Genomic DNA, 13,940 nt, shown 5'->3' on the forward strand with positions numbered 1-13,940 from the left:
GCCTCTGGACCAAGTATTGTAGTTTTGATTGCACATGTCAGCAGGGGTTCAAACATATGGCGCCATAATTTTATCGGCATGAACCATGCTATAACATCCAATTTTTGGTTTGTCTGCTTGCATAGGTCAATGCAGATTAGTATGCGATAGAAATCCCATTCTAGATAGTTATTGATGTGGCCTCATTCCGTGATATTACAATCCCTGCTGTAGACAATACAATGTGGTGATTGGCTAGATACTATTGAATGTCAGCTAGTTTATCCCTTGCTATGAGCCATGTTGGTGAACATTGAACTAGACCACGCCAGTTGCATTGATTTGAGCTGTCTTTCATGTCCTTTTAAATAACATGGTGTCTTCTTCCCTTTTTAATTGTAGTTCTTATAGTATCCACTGTAGAGCTTCCCAGAGTATCCACTGTATATCTTGAATGATCAAGTAAGCTTGTAGCAGGAAATATTTAGTCTTTGAAGTTCAGTTATTTGGAATGTGAAGGTGAATGATACTACTATCATTTTCTTTTGCAAAAGAATCAGATACACAGAAATTTCATTTTCATGATGAGATTCTGCTTGCATGTTTGTAATGAATGAATGATAATGCTATAATAAAAATGGTCCATATTATGGTAATATGGATCCATTTTTATACCATAATTATCCTTAAAATATTCAATTGCATGTAGGATATTTGGAAATCTGACTATGTTTATTTTGCAGGCAACATTTTTGCTTCATTAATTTCGTTTGAAGTTTCAGTTAGTTTCTGATGATAGAGTTCCTTAAATAATATTCAAAATTGTTAATTTAATACAAGTAAATCCAAGCCATTTCCACTTTGTAGAGATATTAACTCGACTTCGGAGTGCCCTGTCCTTCCCTTGTATTCTCATCATTTGGACATAGGATCCTGGAGTGGGGAAATGAAGACAGTAGCTAAGATCCTTTGTATTGCAGCATTCGGTTGAGTTTTGGTTCTCCAGTAGTTGACTCCAAAAGCTAAAAGCTATTAGTTAGATTATATTGTTAGAGACAAGGAAACAAGAGCCAATATTGTCATCATAACTGAACTTCCATCGGTCTTGCTACTAATACATTTTTATTCCTCTTGTGACTTCATATACCCATAAGTAGTCATGGTACAGTCACATCTGAAATTCCTAGTATGTCAAAATAGCAGGCATATTCTTTGTGAACTTCCATAGAGAAAGATCAAATGACACTATACAAATATGGCGCTTGTTCATTTATTTCTGAGACTGTTTTTGCTTTAAATTTTTTCAAATGCATCTATATCCATTGATTTTTTTATCTTTTGGTTCTATAATTTACTTTTCTTTTTGACCTGTTTATTCAATTTAAAATTTTACTTAATTTTTTTGGTCTTATCCAGGAAATACATTAAACTGCAATCACCCTGTCGTCATGGAACTTATTCTTGACAGTTTAAGACATTGGTGAGTTCTAACATTGATTTTAATTTAGACCTGCATATTTATATTGGTTTGAAGTCCTAAATTATGTGGTTCATTGGTGACTCCTTTCTTGTACGTGGCATTCCAAATATTATCCTTTATGTTAGATAAGCATTGTGTCTAATGCTTGATATTTCTCAAAATTCTCAGTAGTTCTTATATGGAATAACTTCTTATAGTTGTTGCTTCTGTCGTACTGACCGTCACTACTTTTAATTATTTGAAATTTCAGGTCGTCCATGTTTTTCTCTTCTTTTATTTCCATATAACCACTTGCTTTTTTATTTCATTTTCTTTTGTTTATCTCTTTTTTATGTTATCTCAAATTCAAAGGACCTTTTGGCAAGAAATATTGATGGATTTCAATGGTATTTGAATATTATCTTTGTAGAGGAACTGACAGATGATCTTTTCAGGGTATTGCTTGCAAACTTCTTGATAATGTTTTAATTTTAACCTTTTCATGTACATGTAGAACCAGTTTGCTGTTGATGCAAGTTACTTCAATCATATTGTTTTTAGATCATATATCACTGGAGTCATGATGCATTCTTTACTTCTTGTTTCATATTTCCTCCCTTGAGTTACATGAATCTACAACAATAGCATGGCTGAAAGTCCCGAATGTGTTTGCTACATGTATTTTTTATATGAATCAGATAATCCATATCATCTGTTGATGAGATGCACTGTGACTGTTGTCCTTATTATTTGGCTCATCTTCTCTAAACCTGCCTTTTCTATGACACTTATTACAGGATTGATTTCTTCCTTATTCTTGGTGCACTCTGCAGTCCTTTTTTAGACATGTCATTGGTGTCATGATAACCTTTTCCTTGTCTCGCATTTTTTTTTTAATCTCATGACTTGTTTTAGGTAATAACCTTTCGTTTTCAGCATCAGCATAGATACACTAAGTTATCTGTATGATATTCTTAAATGATGAACATTGTCCTATAATGCGTATTCAGTTTCTGGCTAATACTATAGAACTTCCTTTTTATAGGTATTCAGTGATCAGATAACATACCAAATAACTTTATTCATTCATGTGTTCTATTCTATTTATACATGGTTTACCCTTAAGTTTTCCCCCTTTGTTGAATTTTCCATCCAAAGGTAGTATAAGCGGATGTTTTTTAGTACTCTTGACCAAGGTATGCAATTTCGAATAATACCGTCCGGTATGGGTAGTACGTATCGGATATATATATATATATATATATATATATATACAAGGTCTGTCATACCGAAGCGTACCGGGCGGTACGTATCAGTCCGACAGGTTACCGGTATGCGGACCGCACGGTACCGCTACAGTGCTACAGTACTATCCTGTAGCACTGCTACAGTATGAAAAATAAAAAATTATTCGGTACACCGGTACCGTACCGTACCGAGCCTAGGTCGAAATGCCAGTACGATATGGTACAGCGAACCTTGTATATATATATATATATATATATATATATATATATATAAACGAGGCGATGTTACCACGCGTGGGGGAAGGAAAAAGCGACATCGCCTTTTATAAAAATATTATATATATATATATATATATATATATATATATATATATATATATATATATATATATATATATATAAACGAGACAACGTGACGTCGCCTTGCGTGGGAGAAGGAAAAGGCGATGTTGCCGAGGCGATGCGACGTCACCTTTATATATATATATATAAAGCTTTGGATCCTTAGGATACTTGCTCTTGCCATAGTTTCAATTTGAGTTAAATCTTTGAACTAGAATCCTGTTGCTAGCAAATAATATATGCTATAATATTTTAGTTTTCCTATTTTTTAATGATTGGTCCAAATACTTCTGTTTGATTGGTGGTTGATAGCTTTCTTTTTCTGGATTTATGACATTTACCACCTGGAGTTCTTCCTTGTTGATCTTGCATCTGCTCTAGGCTGCTTATATTTTCATTCTCTTGGAGTGGCTATACATTTCTCTTCTTTCTTATCAAGGTGAAGTGTTAAAAACATTCTCTAGATGTACATATCCTCATCGTGTTCCATATTCTGGAGTGGTCTCACTCTCACATATCCAAATTCAAGAAGAATTATGTTAGTACTTATTGCTTGGTACATGTAGAATCTCTGTGTACTGAAAACCTCAATGATTTCTTCTCCCAGTGGTGACTTTAATTGTCATGTGATCTAAATCAAGGTTCGCAATACCGTATCATACCGGTGTTTCGACCTGGGCTCGGTACCGGTACGGTACGGTGTACCGAGCGGTATACCCAGGTGCACCGAGCACTGTACTGCTACTATAACAGTGCAATGCATCAGTAAACTGTACTGTTACAGTGCTACAGTACACTGCAACAGAGCACTGCTACAGCGGACCGGTAGTGGGCGGTCCGCGTACCGTTGGCCTGTCGGACCCGTACGTACCACCCATACCGGGCGGTACGATTCGGTATGGCAGACCTTGATCTAAATTCTAAAGTATTGTAGTCAAATTTGTCGCTAAGAGTCACAATGGTTACATCCATGCAGTGGTGCATGGTCTGAACTCTGAATAAGGGATTAAAATTTCAGTCTGATATCAGTTCAACAACCAGTCAGACCAATATATACTGCTATATTGGGTGGTATACTAACCCATATCATCTTGTGTAAGTGGGAAAAAATAATGAAAAACTGTATACCAATTGTTTATGACCTATATGATCCTATGCAGGTCCTTGGTTGGAATGGTAAATATGGGTCTTTACAGACCATACAACTGAAGCTTTAATCCTTCGTCTAAGGATTATTTTATAAAGTCTGATTCATGACCACCTGAGCTTCATCAACATCATATCTATTTTGTTTTAAGGCAAGACAGTTAATGTTTATTTTATGAAATTCTGGGGGTATGTTTCCAACTAATTTCAAGTTTGTCAAAATGTTTATCTTATTATTTCTAACTTTGTGCATAATGGAGAAAAATAACCTCCACTTGGAGAATATCACAGTTAAATACTTCTATGCCACCTCCATAAGTATTTGAGCTTGGAACTACTATAAAGAAAGAGAGCATTAGGTTAACATCTAATTCATCAAAATTTTTATGTAGTGATGTGAATGCAAATTTAAGTTCCTTGCTTTTATCTGCAAACTGAATATCTTTTACCTTCATAGTTAGCATTTTAGATGCATATTGCTTCTGTTGTTGATAAAATTTGTAATAAATTTCAAGAATTTATATCCATATAGTATTGGAAATTCTATGTTTAGTTGTCTTAGCTGTTTCTCTGACTGATGTTCATATGTGATGGTCCTGTATAAGGGTTAACGAGTACCATGTCGATGGATTCCGGTTTGACCTTGCAAGTATTCTTTGCCGAGGGACCGATGGTTCTCCTCTTAATTCACCTCCATTAGCCAAGGTTCTTTTCGTCCTTATTATTCATGATTTTCTTTTGAGCTAAGTGAATATATCTTTTTTTTGTCATATAATATGTTATTACTGGTTTTATCTATTTTGGAAGATTGCTGAGAATTTATATATGTTGATTGTTGGCAATTAACGTGTGCTAATCTCCTTTGTTAAAAGCTAACTATTGATGTTCAATGAGTTGAACTTTTGAATTCAATCTACATATTATTGTTTTCCTAATTCTTCAGTAGACAATTACTGTAACACCTAGCTCAGTAGATACATTGTCCATACTCTATAACAAGGTTTGTCGTACCACAGTGTATCGCTCGGTATGGTCGGTATGTACCAATTTGACAGGGGACCAATACAAGTGGTATATTGATATGCCCCCATGTACCATGTATTAGTATGCTCGGTATGGCTTGATACATACCATACAGATAGCTAGTTGGTATATCGGTACGGATCGGTAAGATGAACCATGCTCTACAATACCAGGATATGGTGCTTGAAATAGTATCACTGAGGTTGTTATGACAGGTTTTGTCCAATGCTTTACAGGCTGTCACCTCATGACCAAATTTTTGTGTTAGTTGTCAACAAGATTTTGTGCAAAAAATAAAGATATTAACTACAAACAAGGTTTGCGATTTCGGTACTGGACCATTGGTGATCGCTGATTGACTAGTTTGGGTCTGGTTTGAACTGGTGTAATGACACATAATCTGTCAATGGTACCAAAAGGTGGGAGGAAGAGAAAAAGAAGAGGACGAGGAGGAGAAAGAGAGGAGGTGTTACAGAAGATGAGGAGGCAGTAGAGAGAAGAGTAAGAGGAGATGATGACAAAGGAGAAGAGGAGGCAACAACCTCCAAGGTGGAGGATGAGGAGGAGAGGGATGCTCCCAGCCAGTGGCATACAACGTAGGTAACAAGAGACAGGCACATGGTTTTATTTTTAAGGTTAAAGACGAGTAATTAGAACCGGCTTACTAGGTTATAAGCCCGGTTCACTAGGTGTGAGCTCCATTCACAACTTATCGGACAGTGGTCCCTGTTCACAGGGCCCTCAGGGCAGTGAGTTCTACACCTCATGTGGACCGCCCGAAATTGGATGATCTGTTTTTGCCAGTTCATGCCTGGACCAGTGAATATCGGTTGGGTTGTACTGGTCAGGTCAAAATTGTATTCCTTGACTGCAGGTTCTATGTTCAGAGCTGTTGTAATTGAGTTAAAAGTAGTGGCATGCCAGCACTTAAACATTAGAGTTTTTTGATAAAAGATTGAGGTTGTAACTTGTAAATACTGTAAGACAGACCTTCAGCATGGTTCTATTAGTAATCTCTAAAGGGTTTGTTGGGACTTGGGAGTAAGATTTTAAATCTTATTGGATGCTTTACTGGTTGGAAATAAACTCCCTTATGGAAGCTATTAATGATCAAATAAAAAAAGAAAAAAATCATATCATAGGGCCCATGAGTTATATTCCCCTTATGCTTGTCTTCTTTTTCATGTTGTCCTTGTCCTTGTCTTTTCCTACAGCTATGCTGTGGCAATCCGAGGTCAGCCAGAGCCTTATCCTTCTCTTACCATCTCTTTCCTTCTATTTGGAGCCGAGAGATAGAGTATGAAGAAATTGTGATTTATGAATCATGAACAGTGAACCCTGAGTTTGAGATTGGATCTATCCCTCTTTAGAATTGAATCAACAGACTTGTATAAAGATCCTTGTCTAGTTTTAGGTTGGTTTGGACCCAAAACATACATAAACATTAGAATGATGGGGTTCATAGCATGTTAGCATGTGACACATTCCCTCATTGACCAGTGTGTGCTGCCATTCCTTCTCGAAAATCACTTGCCCACCTCTTTGTTATCAATAACATCCAAGACTGTCCAATCCTGTTTCTCTGTGGAACCTTTTGTAATTTTTAGGTTTAATGACCCCTAATCAATTTTTAGGATTCATTTTTGAACAAAACAAATCAGCTTTCTCGATATTAGCACTCATGCTTCCCATTTCCATGAAATGGCTCTTTTCCCTTAATCAATTGGATTCACAAGCCAACTTGAAGAAGAAAATATGATATAGAATGAAGTGATATTATTGGTTGTACGATCCAAGGACCTTGATAGGTGGGATTGAATCTTTGGGTCCTTTTATTTTGAATGTATAGGAGAACAGTTGTGATTAAATGTATAGACTGGATAAAAATCTGCTTGACAGGCCACTAGTTGGCCACACAGGATCATTTCAAATTTGGTTGGAATTGATAAAGATCTGGCAGTTCTGGCTAATATGGATGATTCAAAATCACAACTGGACTTGGTTATCGATTCCCCAGTCCAGATTGGATTTGTCGTTCCTGCTACCTCGGGGTCATGGTTCAAAATTTTGATACCAGATCCCAAAACTGATGGTGGCTGGACTGGTATGGGTCTGATTGTTACTGGCGTATTGACACACTGTACTCTGGTGTAACGGTTGACAATGAGAAGGGAAGAGGGGAGGAGGAGAAAGAAAATTGGAGGATGGAGTGGAGGTGGAGAAGGAGAGGAAAAAGTTTCATCTGCATGCTGGTTCAAGCTTGGGGCAATAAGTATCTCAGGGTAAGCACTGGTCCTAGCAAAATTTGAAACCGTGTATCATGTTTGATAGGTTGCTTTTGTTGTCTACTAATTTGATCAGCTTTGGTTTTGCCAAAATGGAGTAGTTGCACGTTTGTTTGTGGTGTTTGATTCTAATTGTTTGCTTGAGGGTTAACTGTAGAGAGCAAAATTGTAGATTTTCTGTCCTTAATGTATGTATAACTTAATTGATTTGTTTGAAAGATGTGGTCACATACTGATAATGGGTTTAATCATATCAACTCACTTCTGAATAAAGATTTTGATTCTTTATTTACATTACTATCTTTGGTATCCAACTAGTTTCCTGTGAGGTTGGTGATATTAGAGATTTCCAAAACTACAGGACGAGGAAACACTGAAATTTTTTTTGCGTAAGCTAATAGATAGCAAATTGCAATTCTGTATTCCTGGCCCATTCACTGTTAACATACTTGTTAATTTATTGGGATAAGTGTACATAAAAGGCACTTATCTTGAGGTGAAAGTGATATTGTAGTTGCAACTTAAAAGATTCGTTCAGCTAATATCTGAGAACATAACTGGAGTAGTGTTTGATCAGTTACGTTTGAGAATGCTAGTACACCAAAGAGTTAGTTCAAGTAATTCTCTCTTGTTGGTTTGATCAATATGCATACTGTGATTTGTCTGTTTTTTTTATCATTTCAGTCTTGCTGGAGTCTATATCTTTGGTTCGCAATTTGCATAGGATTGTACCTCTGTAGGAGTACTCATGTTCTATTGTTTATTCTGGTTATCATTTATTATTGTGGTTTTTGGATAAATTCCTGAGAATGCTATAGAGTTATATAAGCACTACCATATAATTTTTTCACTTGACAGTTGTGATTTGACTCACAGGCAATTGCTAAAGATGCTGTACTTTCAAGGTGTAAGATAATTGCTGAACCATGGGACTGTGGAGGACTTTATCTTGTGGGAAATTTTCCAAATTGGGACCGGTAAAACCTTCATTACTTCCAACAAAATTTGGTTAATGTTGAAACTAAAACCATTGTATATACATGAACAAACATGCTTTTCTTTATTTGGAGCTAGTGATTTAAAAAGACGCACAGGCGCTCGGGTGAGATAAGGCGAGACCTAAGTGCCTCACATAGTAGCCGGGCGACGTGCTTCAGTGAAGTCTAAACCCAGGCGTCGAGCGCCTCGGGCGAGTGCCTGATTGAAGCAAAGCAACTAAACTAGATAATCAACTCTGGTTCGATTGAATAGTAGCTTAGTGGGTTCGATTGAACCAACTAAGCAAAACAATAAAACCCCATTCCCCCACTCTTCGCATGACGCGGACCTATAAACCCTACTTCATCGCCCTGACACACCTCTGTTCCCACCACTGCCTTTGTGCACAACCGCTACCTCTGCCACTAACGCACAAGTCTGACGCTTCCTATACTATTGTTGGACAAGTCCGAAGGTTGACATGCCTTCCTTTGAACCTGTTCCTTCAATAATTCTTGGAGCTTTGTATAGTTTTAACATCAATGGTACCAAATACCTTAAGTTTGGAATCCTTTCTTATTGGTTTTTTATCCTACAAGATAGGCAATTATTGAGAAACAAATTGTGACTGCCTCTGTGCCTCAACTTGAGTAGATTCTGATTCATATTTCTGATACCTTAAATTTCTCTCTTTCAATAATTAAACTTTTCATATTAAAGATTAATAGATACTAATCTCCATCTCTAGTTGCAGTTTCTAGGATGAACATTGAATTGTGATGCATATTTGTGAATTTTGTGTTATTTTGTGCCATACTATAAAATTCCTAGTTTTAATGATCTGCACAGATGTTGAAAACGTCTTGGGGTATTTATTACATACTTGTACAAAGAATTTTGTCACACAAAAGACATTCTCTTTGTATGATGTGGATTCTGGTGTTGGTGTGAGACAAGTTTCCGAGGGTTGATGATGCGATGGCTGGACCACAAATTAGTTCTATTGTAATCTATATTTTCAAATATGCCTATGTTATGTGAAAACATTTTCCAATATCTGGTTTCCAAGAATGTCTTTTCAAGGATCTCTTTCAACTTCCAGGTGGGCCGAATGGAATGGAAAGTACCGTGATGATATTCGAAGATTCATGAAGGTGATATATTGAAAGTTATGCTAAATGTAGTCACAGTTATTTCTAAAATTAAAAGTCGATGCATTAGCAAAGTACCTTATCTTATGATGTATGCCAAGTTGTCCATCTTACTAAGGTTTTGTTTTCAAAAAAATTGCTATATTGATGACCAATAGAAAAACATTACTGTTAGGGTCAATAAGTCGGATAAAGATTGTCAGATTTGAGTGTCATTGTAATTGGCATGGTGTCTTGTTCATTGTAGTTGGCATGATGTTGGCCTCCATGTCAAATAAGTATTTGTTTGGAACAATATTTTCTATCTATGCAGTTTATGATATAAGTTGTTTATTACCAGTTTTCAGCAATTAATAATAAGTACTTCATTTAGACATTTAAAATTGTGTACAAGCAGTCCTTTGTAGGAGGGATATGATTTGCATTTGAAACAATGGCTACATCATTCATTTCTTCTACTTGAGACTATCTTGTCATTGGATATAGTGGTTCTATCCCAGTCCAATAGATTAGTGAAAGTGGTACAGGACTTTTACCCTTGGCTTTCATTATTGTTCAGTAGGTTATCTTTCATGGTACATTTGTTTAGTCTTTGGCATCACCTAAAACCATGGAAACTTCTTAAGTTCTTATAAGTACATTTCTGTTTCTGAAAGCTGTCATGTAATAACTTTTGCCTTGGAAGGATAAAAAAGAATTCCTGATTTCTTTTCACTCAATTTAACATAAATGAAAGCGATAATTTATATTTTTGCTTCCAATCAATAGTGGTGTGTTTGTCTCGCTGTGAATTTTCTCTTAAAATATATCCTTCTGTATTGGTCGATCCAGAAGTAAAAAAATTTTCCTTTTTCTTGTTAAATGTCTGGATATACTTTATTGCAGGGTGATTGTGGTATGAAAGGGACCTTTGCAACTCGTATATCTGGATCTGCTGACCTCTACCAGGTATCTCATATACATGAATGTTAAATTTTACATCATTTCTGTTATGTTTTGCCTATGTATTTCTAGTATGTAGTAGGTACATGCTCGTTTTTGAAGTTTGGTTACAGAAAGGGAGTGTATTTATCAAATCCAACAGTAAAGTTCTGAGTTTTTCATACTGTTTCGAATGAATCTTGAGCCAGTGCATGCTGGAAACCCAGATATGGGGATTCCAAATTGCATCAGCCAAGACTTTAAAACTAAGACAAATAAAGATTTTTTAATTGACCCATGCCTTTCTTGCTCCAAGTTTTGTTAAATATCAAATGACTTATAGAACTTCTATCTTCTGTGGCTTAGAGCTTTGAACAAGAATATCGATTTGTCACTACTCTACACTGGAGAAGATACTAGAGAAAAGAGGTTGCGGAAAGTGTGAACACAAGATGCAGGAAGTAGGAAAAATGAAGAAGTCATAATACCTTTTGAGGGCTGAATCATCATGTTACTTCTCGGTCTTGGAGATAAGACTGGTGGCAAATTGAAAAGGTTGAGGTGATTGATTTGGCCTTTTTACTGGAAAAGTGGCTTGGGATTTCTGAGCTACTGAATCTTAAATGATTGGCCAAATCATTATAACCTTTAGTTGATCTAATATTGCAAAGGAAGATTACATAAACTGTAAATTCATTTAATTTATTTTAGAGCGATGCAGGAAATAAAGCATCATAACTTTATTATGCAAGATTGAATAGCATAGGGTGACAACATTGCAACTCAAAGATCAATATTTGAAATTATCATTGCTTTACAGTTTAAAATTGTTTTCCATTTCACCTCGGTAGCAAGTTGGGTTTACAGAAGTATGCCACTTTATAATTAAATAGTTCACATGCTTACCTTCTAGTAGTTACTTCAGATTATAAACCCTAATCATCATATGTTCATTGACATTTAGGACAGAATCCTCGAGTTCAGTTTAACTCCTAAAGAAGGCATCTTGTTGTGTTTTTGAAAAGAAAAAAAAAGTACAATGCTTCATTTATTCTCTGTAGTTGGCAGTGATCATTTGATTGTTTCTCATATAAACTTGTCTAATAGGTGAACAAGCGCAAACCCTACCACAGTATCAATTTTGTGATAGCACATGATGGGTTTACACTGTGTGATCTTGTTTCTTACAATTTCAAGGTAATCAAAGCAAATACTATAAAGTTAATTCAAATACTTTGGAATGTAGAATCCCGACAATTAATGTTTCTTGTTACTTGTTGGGCATATAGCATAATGATGCTAACGGGGAAGGTGGCAAAGATGGAAGCAATGACAATTTTAGCTGGAATTGTGGTGTTGAAGGTAAATGTTACATCCCATACTTCTATAAATCATTAAATCTTAAATTAAAAATAATTTCTTTTAGCTAGGAGAACCAGGACATGCTGAAGTTCAAGTTTAGCTGATGTTTTTTTGTTTTCTCTTGAGAAAATTATTTTGTAGATCAATGATGCCATTTAAGTACTGCTCTTGTTATCAATCTGGTCTTCTATATCTACTATGTACAATGTAAAAGATATAGATGGTGTCTTCATGTCTTATTTCTGATGCTAGTGCAACTAACAATCATGTTTATTTGCCATAAACTTGTTTTTTTTTTCTTTCATCTTTTAGTTAATTATGTTAGGTATATAGAATTAGTTTTCATGATGCATGCTATCCTCTAATGAAGTTCTTTTGAGGTTTTAGGAGTATTTTGAAAGCTAAGGATTTGTAGGTAGGACAAAAAGGAATATTCTGTATGTTACTTTCTTTTAACATTATACAAGGAAATCACTTCTTAAAAAGTATATTTATAGAGAAGTTATGACAAACTAATGGCAAAAAAACCAATAAATACTGCAACTGAGGGTGAGATAAATTTGAAAGGTCATAAGTATATATTCATGCAGCCATAATGACTGTTAATTCAAGTTGGGTATAAAATGTTAAGAACAAAGTGATGTAACTTGTTATAAAAACACAGTAAGATCCAGATAGAAGAGCAGTAGCAAGAGAAATGGTTGTATAAAGAAGAAAAAATACATGGTTACCATAAGAGTTCATATATTTTTTTATATCCAATTCTTGATAAATACCCTGTGTACAAGGTTCTGCCAGTGCAGGTTTACGGGGATCAATATAGTGTTCAATTTAGGTTATTTTTATGAGGATATTCATATAATTTGGCATTTAGATGGAGATTGTTTCAATATTTTAGGTTAAATGTGCAAAGATTAATACAGATTGTTTCAATGTTTTAGGTTTCCTTGTTCAAAGTTTGCCGGCAGCAATCGGGATTTTCCTTTCTACCTTTTTCCTATGTCAAAGTTTGATTGATACAGATTTTAAACTTTCTATTCCATTTACCTTTGTTTATAACCTTCAAATTTGGAAAGGAAATTTTGTTGCACCTTTTGAATGTGGTACTACCATACTTAGATATAAGATTCATGTATGCATCTATGTAATAAATCGGTCAATTTAATTTTCTTTCTTTTTCTAGGAGAAACGGATGATGTTGATATTATAGGTCTTCGCTCACGGCAAATGAAGAACTTCCATTTGGCCTTAATGATCTCTCAGGTACCATTTTTCTAAATACCTTTTAGGATAAGGACCTAATATAAAGTTTATAATTTCTCTAAACATTATTGTTTTTCACATAATTATTAACTTGATTTTTCTTCTGCATAATGGGTTCACATGTTATTCACCATATTAATAGGAAATTATTTGTTTTAATTTCATAATTCTCATATTAATATTTAATACCAGTTTCTCATTTTAATTTAATAATACAAAATGTTGACTTCTATATTATTTTAAAATCCTTTTATTCAAAAGAGAACTTAATAACCCAACCCCCTCTATGTTTCTGTCTCTCTATGTGGTTCTCATCATGTGTTCACCACAACCCGCCCACCGTGGAGCTGCCTGCCACAGCCACATCTTCCTCTTCCTCTTTGCCACCACCCTTGGCTCCTCTCTTCTGATCCTTCTCCTCTCCCTTGTACCATGGAAATTACCAACGTACCATGTGTTGGTACAATAGCATTAACCAGACCTGTTCCAGTTCAGTCATGGATCAGCATGGATCTGGTACCCAATATGTGGAACCTTGGTCCAAATTGTATTGGATGGGACAGAGAGACTCTTTATTTGATCCTGGACAACAGGTATGATGGAAGAGTTCCCTTTCTAGACCACACAACATTTGACTCTGAACCATGGAAGGCATTTTCATGTTTTAGAGGTAAGAGCATCCTAGATGCCGTTCAAGTTGCAGCACTACTTTTTATGAGACAAACCTTCTCCACTCATTAAGGTCATATCCGTAAGTCACTTCTTCCTCAGCTATCTGTTGTAC

At 35.5% G+C, this 13,940-nt stretch overlaps 1 protein-coding gene across 2 annotated transcripts in view; it reads left to right on the plus strand.

Annotated features, from left to right (window-relative positions):
• LOC103997967 (isoamylase 3, chloroplastic) overlaps positions 1-13,940 on the plus strand; it is a 31,750-nt gene that overhangs the window by 14,587 nt on the left and 3,223 nt on the right. For both annotated transcript variants that reach the window (XM_009419322.3, XM_009419321.3), the window contains exons 12-19: positions 1,396-1,459; positions 4,779-4,878; positions 8,358-8,458; positions 9,562-9,613; positions 10,496-10,558; positions 11,639-11,728; positions 11,821-11,893; positions 13,077-13,156. In XM_009419322.3, the coding sequence (XP_009417597.2) occupies positions 1,396-1,459; positions 4,779-4,878; positions 8,358-8,458; positions 9,562-9,613; positions 10,496-10,558; positions 11,639-11,728; positions 11,821-11,893; positions 13,077-13,156 (623 nt within the window). The remainder of the gene's footprint in view (positions 1-1,395; positions 1,460-4,778; positions 4,879-8,357; positions 8,459-9,561; positions 9,614-10,495; positions 10,559-11,638; positions 11,729-11,820; positions 11,894-13,076; positions 13,157-13,940) is intronic.

Source organism: Musa acuminata, chromosome BXJ1-9 (assembly GCF_036884655.1).
Source record: "Musa acuminata AAA Group cultivar baxijiao chromosome BXJ1-9, Cavendish_Baxijiao_AAA, whole genome shotgun sequence".
NCBI classification, from domain to species: Eukaryota; Viridiplantae; Streptophyta; class Magnoliopsida; order Zingiberales; family Musaceae; genus Musa; species Musa acuminata.